At 38.2% G+C, this 16,652-nt stretch overlaps 2 protein-coding genes across 2 annotated transcripts in view; one reads left to right on the top strand and one right to left on the bottom strand.

The window, feature by feature from the left end:
* Nucleotides 1-16,652, top strand: part of LOC145992437 (DNA oxidative demethylase ALKBH2-like) — a 257,798-nt gene that overhangs the window by 82,855 nt on the left and 158,291 nt on the right. The gene's annotated exons all lie outside the window — the stretch shown is intronic.
* LOC145992676 (uncharacterized) lies at nt 1,728-12,180 on the bottom strand. Its single transcript, XM_083129052.1, has 2 exons — nt 12,070-12,180; nt 1,728-2,412 (listed from the first exon to the last, which is right to left on the bottom strand). Exon 2 carries the CDS (start codon nt 2,406-2,408, stop codon nt 2,118-2,120), a length of 291 nt encoding a protein of 96 aa, XP_082985178.1. The 5' UTR covers nt 2,409-2,412; nt 12,070-12,180; the 3' UTR covers nt 1,728-2,117.

Below are 16,652 nucleotides of genomic sequence, written 5' to 3'. Positions count from 1 at the left end.
AGAGAATAGAGAAATTAAGTCAGTTTCATAGAAGATAATATTGTTACTTAACAAATTCATACCTGGATCTGTAGGAGTTTATTATTTACCTTTGCAAAAACATGGATTTAGTTTAGTGTGTAATTGTCAGGGAAAAATGTAAATTTTGTCCTGGAAAACCTGGAAAAGTCAGGGAATTTCATTTCTGCTTGTTTGTAGCCACTCTGCTTGAAGCGATATTGCATGTTCTTTACATTATGGAACAACGTTTCCGTAATGACTGTAAAACGAAACCCACCGACTGTAATACAAAACTAACCTCTTAAGATCACTTTACCTACTACCGTCACATCGAGGGGTCTGCGAAACTCTATCTTCACCATCGAACAGAAGTGTACAAAACCTCGTTTTCTTCCCCGTACATCAAGGTACTTCCTCATCTGGTATCGATTCTGCTTAGGATTAAATAGGACTATCCACTTCACGGTAGAAGACAGGGTTGTTAAAGGTTCAGGAACTCATAATTTATAACAGGTTCTATTTGTGTTCCACTGCAGGACCGGAAACTTTTTTCTCGCACAATTTAAATTCAGTCCAAATTGCATATTGTTTCATTGAACATTAAAAAAGGTTCCTGGACCGTATATAAATTGAACCGGAAAAAAGCTTCCTGGACCGAATTGAAATACAACCCATTTACACTTGGTGATTCTCTCTCCCGGTCGAGAATTGAATTTATTTACAATTTCTGAACCTACAACAACCCTGGAATTGTTAAAGATCCAGGAACTCATACATTCTTATATAGGTATTATTGGGTTCCGTAACGGGACCAGATCCTTTTTTGTCGCACATTTTAAATTCGGTCCAAGTTGCGTATTGTTTTATTTAAATACGGAACTTGGACCCTATTTAAACTGATCCGGAAAAAAATGTTCCTGGACCGTATTTAAATTTATCCGGGAAAAGGGTTCCTGGACCGTATTTAAATTAATCCGGAAAAAATGTACCTGCACCGAATTGAAATACTTATACAGATAAAAAGGTTATTTACGGTCCAGAACCCATTTACACGTGTTGATTTTCTTTCATGGACCGGAATTGAATTTCTTTAAAATTCCTGGACCTTTAACAACCCTGATAGAAACGTTGACTGAAGTACCATTAACCCACAAATTTGTCTTTGAAAGTACACACAACTTGAGTATTGTATTTGTGTTTGTGGTCTTTACCGTCGCTTTTCTTCCAGTTTTGGCCAATTGCGACGATGAGGTCGAATGATAATTAAATGAAATTTATGAAGGGGCAATCACAGACTACACCCATCCCCAGGCCCGCATGAAACTTCTGTGCCCAGAGTAATATTAACACCAGAAGACAAGATTAATTAATAAATTCTATCGATAGGAATTTATTAACTTCAACTTTCGTTGCTTCTAATTATATTGAACATAAATATTACCATGTATGTTTTTGCGCGTGTGTGTATGTGTAAATTCACACACTCACATGCATGTTTACACAATAAGCTGTGCTCCCCACCTATCCACCTATGGATGGAATCATAGTTTTCATCATGGATTTTTATCGTAACAGTCAGTGTTGATTGCTGCACTCGCAACACAGAATTTTGCTGTAATATCTTTTTTTTTTTGTGTGTGCAGCATTTTTCACCAAGATAATAATCAGCGTTATATGTTCACTAAAAGTCATAAATATTAAAATAAACTAAAGTAATGGAATAGATGTATTTGAAATATATTTTTATTTCTGAAAAATAGAGACAGAATTTTAAATCTCCACACAATTTTGAAACCAGTTATTCACTGTTGTTGATCTGTATCGAATACTTACACTCTCTCTTCCTAATTTTCAATTCTTCTTTTTTTAAACAATGGTTTATAAAAAATCTCAGAGTGGTGCTTTACAAGCTTCCTATCCTAGAAAGAAAGTATACTTTAAGTACTGGTCTCTTAAATAATGTGCTCGTTTGCATTGCATTGGCAAGTTCTAACGATGAAGAACAAATGTAGAAATTGTCAAGTTATTTGCTGCATCATGTGTTGCAGTGTTGCCAGCTTAGAATTGGTGAGGATATTGTTGGTGGGGGAGTTGAGGACAGTTCCAGACGTCGCTCCTCAGTTGTAGTTGCCGACTTGGTCTACCTGGGCCTGGAGGTTGTTGACCACCTCCGGAGGAACGTGGCTTCCGAGGATCTCGAACAGGTTGATCCTCTGGTTGGCTGGGATGGATTCGTAGGCCGCCACTTCGATTCCCTCCTGCACCTTCTGGATGGTGGCGTCCTTGGGGATCAGGTAGGTGTTCTGCGCCTGCCTGATGGCTTCGTTTGTGAAGAAGGCTCCGTCCTTTTGGTGTCCGGCGAGGACAAGCCCCACCAGCGCAAGAACGACTGCTACTTTTGTCCACATCTTGCTGAAGGAAAAGATTTGGACATAACAGAATTACATTACGGAATTTTTCTGAACAACAAATCGTCTTATGAGAACCAGAGGAACGTAGCTCCAAAAATGCTATTTTCAGTTTTGTTTGAATAAACTCCTCTGAAGAACTCTATTTGGAATCAGATCGAACATCTCCACTTCTAATCCTTAACAGTAAGGCGAAGTTACGTATCTACAATTTACAGAGTCAGACGTTCCTAAGAATACATTTTTTCTTCTCTCCTGTAAATTTAATAAATTAGTGTTACGCCCGTCTGGTTCTCACACGACGCAGTCATTGATTACTAGGGCTAGGAGTTTTATGACCTAAAAATCACCAAAATATGCAAAATAAAATATGCTCTTATGACCTAAAATTTTACAAAATATGCACTATAATTTGAAAAATATGCCCTTATAACTGGACTGTTTCAAACATCAAGCTCTAAATGCTGAGATATTATCACATACGTACTAGTTTTAGATCACTTTATAGGTCCAGAGTTGCAATGAACAATACTTTCTTTAAATTTTCAAATAAAAATAAAAAATATTTTGCTACAGTAAAAAAAAAAACTCTCGAGTAAACATGGGAGTAAGAACGAATCCACTTCGAAAATGACTGTATATTTCTTGAAAATGCACAAATATGCTGAATATGACCGAAAATCCATCAAAATATGCTACATCACGCAAAAATGGCCAAAATATGTCCTTAAAGAGCACCTTAACTTAATTAGTTTCTTCATAATATGAATGTCTATATGTTTGGGGAACACACCACCCTTACCAAAAAATAATATGCTAAGTCATGAAAGTCGTAACCCTATTTGTTACTATGCATTAAATATGTGCAAATTAAAAAAAACTTTTTACCCTTTTGAGGATGAAATCATTTCGTAGATTTATGTGCATTTACTGGATTGCAAAGATATTTTTTTACCTTCGTTGAAGGATAAGGCTTTAGAAGAAATTAACATGTCAAATAACGAAGAATTACATAGTAATGGCTGAATAACTTAACGAGTTAACAAAAAGTGATGTTTGATAACTAAAATTAATTCCTTACACTTATCGCTTGCTCTAATGTTGGTTGTCCAAAATTGCAATTGTCTAGTTATTGTTATAGAACTTGTCTGCAATGCATACACACTTTCTATATTGTAGAATGACGTGAACGCATATGCAGGGGTTGTGAAGGTAATCCCCCACTCATTTCCAATCTCGGTCATTTGTGGAAGTGATGTGATGTGGCCACCTCCCCCACCCCCAACATGCTAGTCGTTTATTAGAGGCTGGGTGAACCACAGAGCCGCTCCATACAGAGATATGGCTGGAAAAATTCCACCTAAAATCATCCGTCCCGGAAGGGAACCCGGTCTCCAGCGTGGCAGTTATTTTTATGGGTCAGTAAGTTATTTCTACTAATTTAAAAAGAAAAAGTAACCTTCGGAAAATAACTAAATTATAGTTCATTCTAAAACCATGAAAATTTTGGCCTTCTCCTGCTAATAACAACAATTTCGATAACAATTAGCCCATCTTGCAACATGTATTTGCATCAACTGCGTATTTACCTCATAAGGTTTCATTCATAAGTTATAGCGTATCTGTTCATGTGATTTTAATTGAAAAGTGATTATCACTATCTTCCTTTGCTTAAAATGAGCGTAAGTCTCATACGATTATTCAATAAGTTACAAGTACATAAATGTATGCAATATCTATCACACTAAATAATGCATTTCTTAAACTTACTGCAACGCGGTACTGCGCTTATGCTAGAATCTTGGGCAAACTATGAATGGGTTATTGTGATTTTCGTATCGTCTCTTCCGGGTCTTCTCTGATGGGGCGTAATGGCAGGTAACGTCGTTGCCTAGTAATTAAAGGTTCTCGGGTAGCCTATCTGCGCATAAAGTAGACATAATACAAAATCTGAATCTAATATCGTCTGTTCTATAAGTTAATCGCAAACCTTTATCGACGCGATAGCCACAGACAGTGGTGTATTGGTTTCCAAAACTACTTTCCTTTGGTAGATATGGTTTAGTTACCATAATGCAGGGGCAGAAGTGGAAAAAAGTGGGGGACAACTGCCCACAGAGGTTGAAAACCGACGTAAAATAGAAATAAAAACCAAATAACATGTGTATATTTTTTTAGGAACAACAATAGCGAATTTAGTAAAGGATAAGCGTTTCCAGAATATACTTGTGTCAACAGTAATTACAGGCTACATACGCTTGGGACGTATTGTATTTTAGTGAACAGTATAGAACTTCCCTTTAGGAATACTCTTCAAATTGAATCATAAATCTAATATTGGAAGATAAAGGCAAGATTTCGTTACACTTTATTTCATAGAAGTGATGGGCGTAGTTATATATTTTATTACTTATTTGTGAAGTATAGATTTTTCTAAACTTTGATGCAATATATATAATGCAATTTCGTCAACCGTACTGGACACTATCTTTAGGGAACCTACACACAGAAAAGAAAATGCATAAATGTGTAGCTCAGACTAAATGTTTAAATACCTCATCGAGAAAGATGCATCAGAAAACGCAGCAGTTGATGCATTAAAACACAGATTCGACATAGAAGAAATACTCCCTTGCATCACCTTGGTGATACTTTTACAAAATGATATAAAAAAATGTAAACCTGAATCTTGGCAATGATCGAGAAACACACTTTAATGCATCAGTTGATGCATTTGTGTGTGTGTGTGTGTGTGTGTGTGTGTACTGGACGTCACCACCTTTTAAAGTACCTACAAGGGTTCGAACTTAGACTTTTCCCGTTACCACCCACGGAACAATATTAGCTACGTATCTTTTTAGTACACATATGCTTCTCCGTATTTGGTTGCCTTTCACGTGCATTGGTGAAAGTACGCTTTCAAATTTGTGATTACGAAAGATGCAACTCTCACACTCTCTCCCATGTACTTCGCTTCAGGAAAAGCCCGAAGGAAACTTTTTTTTTTGCGTACATTAAGGTCACAGCGCTTCGCATTGGTTTATAGCTCTTTGAATGCACTGAATCATTTCCTCTGCCTCAACTGAATGAAGTCTTCCCGCCTTCCCATGCCGTTTTTCTCCCGATTCTACCGTTCTGGCGCCTTCGTTAATTTATGTGCCTGCGGCTCTGTCAGGTTCTCTGTGAAAGTCCCTTCCTGCGAGGAAGAAAAGATACAACTTTTCCTTTCGGAAGGTCAAGAAACTGCATTATGAAAGTTGGATTCAATTATTGCTTTGCTGTTTTTTTGTTTTGTACAAACAAGTTTATATTTTTAGAAAATGTCGCAAAAGGGTTTTGTAAAAATATTTTGGCACAATTGGGCACAACCCCTTTTTGAACACCCCCCAAATCATTTTCTGTCGTCATATGTATACTACATATACCATTCAGCGTATGGTGCTACGAAGCCTGAGGTCCCACATTCGAACCCTGAACAGACATTGCATTTGTCCCACCACCAATTTAATCACTCATGCTTATCGTCTCGATTAATCCAAGGGGTAAAAAAGCGACGTAGAATAATAAAACTATAGTTACCTAATTCGTTATACAAGTCAAAGTATGATAACGTCCAATAAGAAATTATCTACAAGGTTGGATCCATTAAGATTTAATACTCTTGCACATTCTCAATGTCCAATGGTGTAATCACGTATGCCAAAATATTTTAGACATGTAAATACAGGATGGGCCACTAATAAGTAGCCCGACTCCACCGTACCCCTTGCAATCCTTTATTGTTCATTTAAGGTAAAACGAGGAGAGACGCCGCAGGCGGAGAGATGCCGCACATGCTGTAGTTTGCCTAGTACACATCAGATGGCATCAACATTCTGCAAGGATGTGTAACTGTTGTTCATTCCACCACGCCAGTGCAGTAGAGACCAGTCAAGAGAAATGGAAAGGAGTGGGGCGCCTTCATATGAAAATTTCCTGGTGAATTGACCGTCGAAATTTTATGAAAGGTAAGTGTGATAGATCGTAATAGAGCGCACGCTAGTTTCTACGTGACAAATATTTTATAGAATACTTGTTAGAGTATTGCGATTACCTTTCGCACGATTTTGCACCGAAACTACAAAACCAGTAAAAAGCAACTGGTGCGGCATCTCTCCTCGCGAAAAAGGATTGTCGCCGCAGTTACACAAAGGAGAGATGCCGCACATTTTTTCTGTTAGGAGAGATGCCGCACTTTTCTCGCCCTCATATTATAAGGTGTACAGTGTCATTTATTTCACCTTTTGACACATTAAATATTTTGAACACAGTGTTACATGTACTGTAGGCTATGTATTTTAACAAAGAATGCAATACAAACACAACAATATACTCATGTTATTTATGCTTGTATATAAGTTATGTAAAATAGAGTGTACTTAAATATTAAATTGTCTAAAAGTTTCTAAGCACTCGTTTCTTATTAAATATTAAATTGTCTAAAAGTTTCTAAGCACTCGTTTCTTATTCTTTTCAGAATTCAAGATGCCCAACACATACAGAAGAAGATCTGCTAGAGCTTCGTGGTCTGATGAGACCCTGAAAGAGGCAAGCATCAGAGTGCAAGCCTGGGACATAGGGAAAAGAGAAGCTGAACGATATTACGGCATTCCAGCGAGAACCATATGTCGAAGGATTGAAAAAACGATTTCTCCAAAAAGAGTCTTGGATCTGAAGGGGTTTTCGGTGCACAGAATGACAATAAATTAGTTTGCCATATTCAACGTCTAGGTGCAGCAGGTTTCCCTCCAGACAGACAAGCAGTTAGGGTGCTGGCGTACAAATTTGCTGAAAAATTAAATATTAAACACACGTTCTCTCACGAATCGCAGATGGCAGGAAACGTATGGTTAAATTCCTTCCTGGGGAGAAATCCTGAACTTTCTTTGCGACAAGCTCAAGGCCTCTATCAACAGAGCTCAAGGAATGAATCGTGAAGATGTGAAAAACTATTTTACGCTGGTAGAAAAGGTTATGGAAGAACAAGATCTAATGAATAAACCAGGTAACATTTTTAACGTTGATGAAACAGGATTCCCACTCATTAACAGACCTGGAAAGGTTGTGACCTCCAAAGGTTCAAAGACTGTGCACATATTGACTCCAAAACAAAGGGGAGAAAATGTGACGCTGATAGGGTGTTGCAGTGCAGAAGGAACATTTCTTCCTCCTGTTCTTATTATGAAAGGTGTGAACAAAAAACCTGAATTCGTTGATGGACTTCCTGCAGGATCCGATGTCGGAATGAACCCTAATTCGTCGTACATCGGTGCTGATCTATCCATGAAATGGTTCAAAGAACACTGCGTTCCCAGGAAACATCCAGGCAAAACGCTTCTACTCCTAGATGGCCATTCATCACATGTCCATGCATTACAGCTTCTGGAGTATGCGGCTGAAGTTGGTGTTATCGTTTTGTGTTTGCCAAGTCACACTACACAAGCCCTTCAACCCTTGGACCGATCTGTATTTGGTCCAGTAAAATCATATTACAACGAGGAAGCAACACCATGGATGAGAACCCATAATGACAGAAATATCACAAGATACCAAGCAGGCTCTCTCATTGGTGCGGTGTTGAATAAAGCTGCTTCTGTTGGAAATGCCATTTCAGGTTTCCGAGCCTGTGACATTTACCCTTTGAATTCAAATGCCATTCCCGAATACTTCTTTTCCATTTCTGATGCTCGTCAGTCAGGCCCTAGTCCACTTTCATCCACCCACACCAAAATATCTGACCATAACGATTCGCAGGATCTAGAGTCACCTTCATCGAGTACCTCAGGAAGTCTCTCACCTGTCACAGTTAAACCAACAACCTCTCAAGCAACACAACTGACACCAAAAGTAACTCAACAACCTCCTTTTGTGCCACAGAATCAATTACCAGGATTAAATTCAAACCCTTCGACATCTACCTGTACCCACGGAAAGCCCCAGTAAGTACCTCCGCCAGCTGAGTCCCATTCCAGAAGTTCCTCGCCAAGGTAAAAGGTTCAAACAGTCAGCCGAAGTGCTCAATTCCGCTTCCAGACTTGCAAATATGAAACCAAAAAACTCGCAATCAACTTCCAGGATCAAAACAGGACAGAAAGAAAAAACAACCGGCCCAAAGCAACCTGCGCCAGATGCTACAGCGAGTGGATCTGAGCAAGACATCAACAATTGTGTGGAATGCTTGGAGAATTACTTCCTCACGACTTCCAAATCTGACTGGATCCAGTGTGTTACGTGTTCTAAATGGTTACACGAAACCTGCACTGTGTATGGAACAATGTGTGTGGACTGTGGAAGAAAGAATGTTCGTGAGAAGAACTTAAAGAGACAGAAGTGCATCAGTGCGGCATCTCTCCTCGTGTTTTTCATGACACTCAAAATTCAAGGCTTTTGTAATTTGAAAAAATATCCATTTAAATTCTTCCTAATGGATGCCAATTATTTTTTTTCTTAAAGTGCAAGGACTGTAGTTAAGTTTTCATGTCGATAAATTTCCACAAAAGCAGAGATGTTTTTTTTCTATTCAGTTATGAAAATGTGCGGCGTCTCTCCTCGTTTTACCTTAAGCGGTGACCATTTCCAGCACCTCTTATGACAAGTGAGTACGTTGCCAAATCTTTAGAAAAATACTGTTATTGTAATAAGGTAACAATGGTAATAATAAATTAGCAGTTATACATTTTACACTTGCTCGTTGTTTCAGTCTGGGGCAACTTTCTCCTGGCGCACTCTGTATATAGTAGAACAACGCAAAGTGTTTCGTGTACCTAACAGGGCTTGGGCATGGGCGTTTTTTGTGCATCTCCCTTCATCCATTTCATCATATCATCACTCATCCTCATCGTCGCGATTGACCAAATGTTGCAGAAAAGGGATGCTAAATAACAATAATCAAATCAAGGCAAATGTGTATACTGTAGTTCAATGCACAATTTGAATCCCTTTATTGTATCTTTCACCATTATTTACTTTTTTTTTTTTTTTTTGAAATGTCTCAACTTACAAGGTGGTTAGGAATGAAATAACTTTCACCGTATTTTTTTAACATACAGGGTGGCCCAGGAAAAGGTAACCCAACACAATACAACGGTTCTACATTTCGGTTAACTTTTTGGGGCCACCCTGTATATACACATATAGCCTACATTTAACGTCCACATAATTTCTTCGCTACGTGAACACCTCATTTCATATTAGATTGATATAGGTGAGAAAGGATTATTAAAGTGCCTTCGGTGAGAGAAAAAAGTTGGCGTTGTATTAAAAACTTGAAAAGAGAAGCGATCCTGGAGGGAAAAGGGAGGGGGGCATGAAATTCAGCTCCCTGTGATCTCCAGGTCTGAATACACACAGGTTTGATTCTTCGACTAAGAACAGAAATCATAATTTTAAACATATCGTAATGAATTATATAGTTTACATAATCGGCTATTAATATTGTTTATTGGAAGAGCAAGCAGATGGGAAAGCGAAACCTTATTTATTGCAAACCTTACGCGAGAAAACTTTGAATGAGGTTTCGGATACAAAATGTTTCAAATGTGCTTATTAGCACGTCCGATATTTTAATCCAGGATAATTTATTTTCTGAATTAAAATAATGCAAACAAGTGTAGAGGATATAACGAACAATTTCCCTTTATAACATATTGCTCAATGTCTTGTTTCGTCGTTGTCAGCCCTCAGCAAACAATACTTGTTATCCTGTATATATGCAACCACACGACATAGGTGCACGGTTAATACTGATGTATTTTTCAGTTGGACAGTGAGTGGACTTTATCGCCTTATGGTCAAACTGTGTAAGGAAATGATACAAGGTTAAAAATACAAATTGTAACCTGCAGGGTATGGACGTATAGTACATGCTTAGTTCGAAAGATTGGGGAGGGCGTAGCCCAGAGACTTCATCCTTGCATCAAGGGTTCCCGGGTTCGATATCCGGTGGAGGCACATTGCACAGTGATTCGAATCGCACTTTGAACTGTAGGCCCAATCCCGATTAGCCTAGCTCGGAGTAAAGTGTAATTTAAACAACCAATCAAAGAAATAATATCTTATTGGATTTCAATCCGCTTTTCTTATATTTTTTCAGCCAGAGTCTTTTTCAAGTGCTGTCAAATTTTTGTAATTCTTTTAATGCAACAGACCAACTACCATAACCATACAGCAACTAATACATTAAGATTTAAAATCATGGTATTAATGAATTGGGAGCAAGATTTTCATGCTTCACTACAAACTATATTTAGACAGAGATCAAACTGTTTATAAAGTGAATTCTAACAGAAACAATGCTCAACGTCTTTAAGTGGAATTTTGTTCAAATGCTGTTTCCGGTGAAGGCACATAGTGGTTCGGATCCCACTTTATACTGTAGGTCCAGTCCCGATTTGCCTTACTGTGCATAAAGTGGACTTAAAACAGCAATTCAATTCAATTAATCAATCAATGTTCAATTGCTGCTTGCTTTGCAATATATAAGTTTAGTAAGGAAAATAAAACTGGAGACACATTGTTATTTATGATTTACAGGAGTTACAAGTTACACAGTTACAAGAAACTAAAGTTACTTTTGGAAATAAGTGACTGTGTGAATGAATGAATTGATTTATTGTACTTCGCATTTCTGCCACATTTAGCTAATTGCGAAGTTGAGGACGAATGATGATAAGATGAAATAGATGAAGGGACAACCACATACACATGTGGACAGCACACAAGTCCCACAGAAGATTATCCTGGCCATGTGTCCAGACGCCAGACCTCGCTAGTCTGCCAAATGCGGTCCAGGGTGTGCTACGTACACTAACTGTGACTCAATTACCTAAACTGATAGTCACCTTTATAATTACTTTGTCACATTCAACAGCAATGGACAAAATTACACTTTTCTAAAAATAAATTAGGAACAAAACTTCACTTAAACATTTGTTGTGAGCCTCTCCGATGGCGCAGTGGTAGCGTCGTCGCCTTGTAACCAAGGGGTCCCGAGTGGAAGCACATAGTGGTTCGGATCCCACTTTAAACTGTAGATCCAGTCCCAATAAGTTTTACTGTGCATAATGTGGACTTAAAACACCAACTCAACCAAGCAGCCAACATTTGTTTTCAAGTATAAAAACTCACTTTCAGTTTCCTTAACTGCAAGTTTTCATACTTAAACATATTATAAATTTTAATTTATTGAAAATTAATTTTTAATTTTACACAGTCATCAGTGAAAGCGAAGAGTTCATGCAGTATACTCTTTCTACGAGCTATTCTTAATATGGAATAAATTCATTGAGAAAGTAACTTATTCCTAGTTATTTTCAAAGTTAATCGTAACTATAACTATAACCTCTAACACGGTTCTTCTTAAGGGTGGACTCGTTATGTTTATAGGGGGTTATACAATAAAGAATGCCTTGGTCAGCACTTTTAGTGTTTTTTTAAACATGGATACAAGGCTTAATAGTGTTACAACTTAGTTACATTTCAAAAACAGTAACTTTAGCAGAGCTTCTTTTTAGGACTGTAACTGAGTATTTTGTTAAAAAGGAATCGAAACTAGTAAACAGAACTCTCAACTCTTGTGGCGTTTCGCAAAGAGTAAACTTTCATGCCGCATCCACTCGCTCACCTTAGAAACTCCTTTGCAACGTTCCTTCTGTCAACCACACTCGCAAGATCCCTGCTTGAATATCAAGCAACCACTTCACTTTCGCCGCTTATATGCCGCCGTCCATTTTCCTGTTCTTTTTTTTCTGCGCGGGAGGAGGGGTGGGGGGCATTGGTTACGTTGGAAAAGGAGAGATTCTTGAATTGTTCCCAAGTGTTTCTTACGTACAGTCCCCTCTTGTTCTAGGCTCATCTTTTCCAGCAGGTGGCCGAAGTGACCTGAATACAAGCCAATCCGAAGACTGTGAGCAAAGCAGGCTATACTGACAAGTAGTGTATCCATATCCCTATCGCAAGTAATTCCTAGATACGCAAGTTGCTACATTGTATTTGCTCACACGGATAACGTGGGTCCATTGGTGCCCCCGGCATATTAATATATGGATGCTAAATATACCATACAAAAATAGAGTAATTCTAATTCAAACCTTGAAATTTATATGAAACGGTTCTCGACAATGTATGGTAAAAATGCGGTATAATTCGTATCGGAAGCGACATGAATTTTAAATACAGTTTAAGTATAATACAGTCCCGCACCGCGGCCGTGCTGTCTAAAGCTTAACGCCCACTGAGACGCGGAGAAACGTGGCAACAGACGCGTTTCCGGCGTCTAAGTGGGCGATAACTTTCAAGATAACCTGCAGACTTGTGGCATGGAAATTCCGCTCTTCGGTTTCCCTGTAGTGGGCGTTACACCATTTGATTTCAATAGAAGTAGACAACAGATGTTCTGTTGCCGCGTTTTCCCGCGTCTCAGTGGGCGTTAAGCTAAAGGCGTTAGGCTTTGGGCTCGAGCTACGGGACGCTCGCTGGTTCGAGTCTTGTAGGGGGAAGCTTAACAACTTTTCCACTGAGATTTCCGCCAGTGTATGAGACCGGTGACCACCCCCTAACGTGAGGAAATTGGAGAGATACGAATGAGTAGCCTAACCCGGTCATACAAAACTCAAAACGGCCGGGGTTTCGTCGTGCTGATCACACGTACCCCGTATGGTTGGATGATCGCCCATGGTGAGGCATGTTTGAGTGATGCCGGCAGTCGGTATGTAGGTCCTGGCCCTCACGGCCTGTTGCGCCACAAGTTGTTGTTATTACATAGAAGTAAGATTTTATTGAAATCCACTTTATGCTCAGGTAGATTCATGGGGACTGGGTCTGCAGTTTAAGGTGAGTGCCGAACAAGTGTGCAACGTGCTTCAACTGGGATCTAACCTGGAGCCCCTTGATTACAAGGCGACAGGATGGAGACTCCAGTAGGTAATGTAGAGGTAGAAGAAGCCATGAAGACTCAGAATGGAGGGGTGCAGGAAGGGTTCCAGACATTCATGGTCTCTGCCATTGTGGAGGTGATGCAATGAGCACCACGGTTCTGTCGTGTTCGCCCCTCCCGATACACCTTTCATGAGAGGCTGGGCGAACTCCAGAACCGCCAGGAAACATGGTCTGAAACGATTCACCATCCCACCTACCATGGAATCGAACTTATGTTTCCTACGTGGCAGTCGGAGGCCCTACCGACTCAATCCACCACACACGCACACACACGTGCGCGCATACATGCACATATAAATTTTGCTTGACGTTAATTGAATTTCGTATTTACTGTCATGTCAACATTAGCAAAGGGAACACATGCCGTACAAGAATTGATACTCCTCACAGGTCAGTAATGATTAGGGCTCGTAAGTTGAGGAAAAATCCTATTTTTTCCTAGCGTCCGAAGACAAGGCCCAACAGTGGGCCAGAAAAAGTGGGTTTTATTTGTCCTTTTTTTGCCTTTTTCGGCTTATTGGCTTAAGGCTTTTTAGCCTTTTTTTAGGTCTTAACTGCTTTTTTTTTTTGCAACGTCACCTTCTTTCGACTACGTTTTTACTGCTCATTCTCAGTTCGAATCATCATCAGTTCATCACCTCTTAAACATCTGTAGTAAAGAAATAAAAAAAAATAATGATATTTGAACCATCCCTGAAACGAGAGAAAAACATTTTTGGACGACTGAAATAGGATCCGAAGTCCTATTTCTGTAACCCTAGTGTGGTTAGGCCAAATATGATTCTTCAAATATGATTTTTCAAATTATGTTAATCTAAAAAAATATATAATGTCTCTAAGAAGATGCATTTCATTCATATAGTTTTTTCGAACTCTGTGTTCCATACCACCAGAATTTTGTATTTTTTTTATTCATTAAATATGTAATTAAAACTGAAGTCATTAATTAATTTGCATCACATTTATACCTACTTTTTTCCGTTTTGAGGTCCTTTTTTTGATATTTTTAGGTCTTTTTATAGGTCTTCAACTTCCGAGCCCTGTTAATGATCTACTCATTGATCACGCTGAAACGTCCAGACGTTTGAACAGTAAGGAGTTCGTAGATAGTGTTGCCCACGAGACGAGACTTTGGCCTGTCTCGTCTCGTGGAAATGCTGTGAAATGCTGTCTCGTCTCGAAATTATTAGTTTGTCTCGGGACACATGATCAATCTCGTCTCGTCTCGAATTTTTAAAAGCCTGTCCCGTCTCGTCCCGTGGGCAACACTATTCGTAGAAGATTCAATTGCATTTGATTTACCGATATTTCAGAATGCATCATACCAGGTTGCCACTGGCCACAATTGAAGTTGCCCTGCTCAGAGCTGGAACTAATTTTCATCAACATTCTCTTCCTTAAGTTCCCTATACCAAGTTTCAGTGCGATCCGTTTCTTCAAACCGACTCCAGAGTGCTTTGAGTAGGACAATTTTAATTGTGGTACTGTTTGATCAATATATTTTTACATAGGCTTGTCAGTAGTCACTGTACAGATATTCAAATATTGGCTATGTACCCTTGAGCATCTTTTTAATGTGTAGTAGTAGTAAGAAAGCCGGAAAAGTAGCTGTTAAGATTCTTTCTTTCTTTTCACATGGCTTCAAATATGACAGTTAGTTGTCGAGAAATGGTATTCCGAAAAGAAAACCCTATTTGCTGCTCTCCATGCTGATAGACTTGATTTAATATCTAAAACATCAAAACATACCAGGGTGGATAAAAATAATGATTTCTTATTAAGAAAAATCATTTTTCTTGATTTTTTTGATTAAATCGGATTTTTTTTTAAAATTGCTTGTTTGATTTTTGGCACCATACATTAGATATATGTTTTTTATAGAAAGGGTTTTTCTAGTAAAGGGCCCTGTAAAAAATTTGAACAGTTTGATTATAACAAATAAAAAATACGTAAACATACATTTTTCTGTTTCTGATAATGTACCTACTATGGTTGTTTTGTGCCTCTTGGCTAATTTGCGAAGATGGGGATGAGTGATGAAATGATGAAATTGATGAATGGACATTCACAAACAACCATGCCCGAGCGGGATTCGAACCCGGGACCCTTGGCGTTGTACCTACTATGGAAATGTTTGTTGAGTGTGTAAATGAAACTATAATCATTTCAGTAACTTTTCTTCCAGTGAAAATAAAACATTCTGGATGTAGCTACTCTATAATTGTAGCCTAAAATATTTTTTTAAAGCCTTTGTAGCTGAATTTTGGTGATTTTTTAAATGCTAATTTGAAAAATATCACCTGCCATGTTTTTTAGTTTAGTCATAATGACACTATTCATTCTTTAACATGATTAGTATTTTGTTTATTTTTCTACACAAAATGTTTGCTGTTTTTGCCTATAAAAATATTGAGTTTTAAATCAAGAGAAATGTGTTTACATTTCCTTTCGTATGAGCTTCACACCATCAGTACATTATTTTCCCATCTTAGAGCGTAATAAACACCATTAAATGATTACGAGATTAATGTACTTTCACAAAAAATGATTCTGATACGTATCTACAAAATCCTTATGTACATTATTCTTTATATTATTTTTTAAAGTGATTTAAATCAGTCATTTTTTCTTTTTTTTTTAGAAAAACCTGATTTAAATCTTGAATTAAATCAATCCACTTTGAAAAGTATACTAACTAACTCTCTAGCCTTCTTAAACCCGAAGGTTCATGGCTGCAGCAACACAGGCCTTCCATCTTTCCCTATCTTGAGCAAGATCTATATACTCTTTTCCATCCCTACCGATTTCCCTTAGGTCCATCTCAACGTTGTCCCTCCATCTTCGTCTTGGCCTTCCTACTGGTCTCTTACCATCAGGTTTCCCAACAAGAATCCTGTAAACTCCCCTTTCCTCTCCCATTCGTGCCACATGGCCTACCCACCTAAGTCGTCTTGATTTAATTATTCTAATAATATCTAGACATGAATACAAATTATGTAGTTCTAAATTATGTAACCTTCTCCACTAACCTGTCTCATCCCTTTTAGGTCCAAATATTTTCCTAAGGATCTTATTTTCAAATACTCTCAATTTATGTTCCTCTTTCAGTGTAAGGGACCAAGTTTCACATCCATATAATACTACAGACAAAATTACTGTTTTGTATAATTTAACTTTTAGTTTCTTAGATATTAAACGAGAAGACAAAAGTTTATGAAGAGAGAAGTAACATGCATTTCCTGAATTAAGCCTACTTTTTATTTCCTCTTT

Source organism: Lepisma saccharinum, chromosome 9, assembly GCF_977018435.1.
Source record: "Lepisma saccharinum chromosome 9, izLepSacc3.1, whole genome shotgun sequence".
Taxonomy (NCBI): domain Eukaryota; kingdom Metazoa; phylum Arthropoda; class Insecta; order Zygentoma; family Lepismatidae; genus Lepisma; species Lepisma saccharinum.
Note: the sequence above shows the minus strand (reverse complement) of the source record. Positions and strands in the feature narration are given on the sequence as shown.

Excerpts from the sequence above, each read along its gene's own strand:
- LOC145992676 (XM_083129052.1), bottom strand. The coding sequence starts at position 2,408 with ATGTGGACAAAAGTAGCAGTCGTTCTTGCGCTGGTGGGGCTTGTCCTC.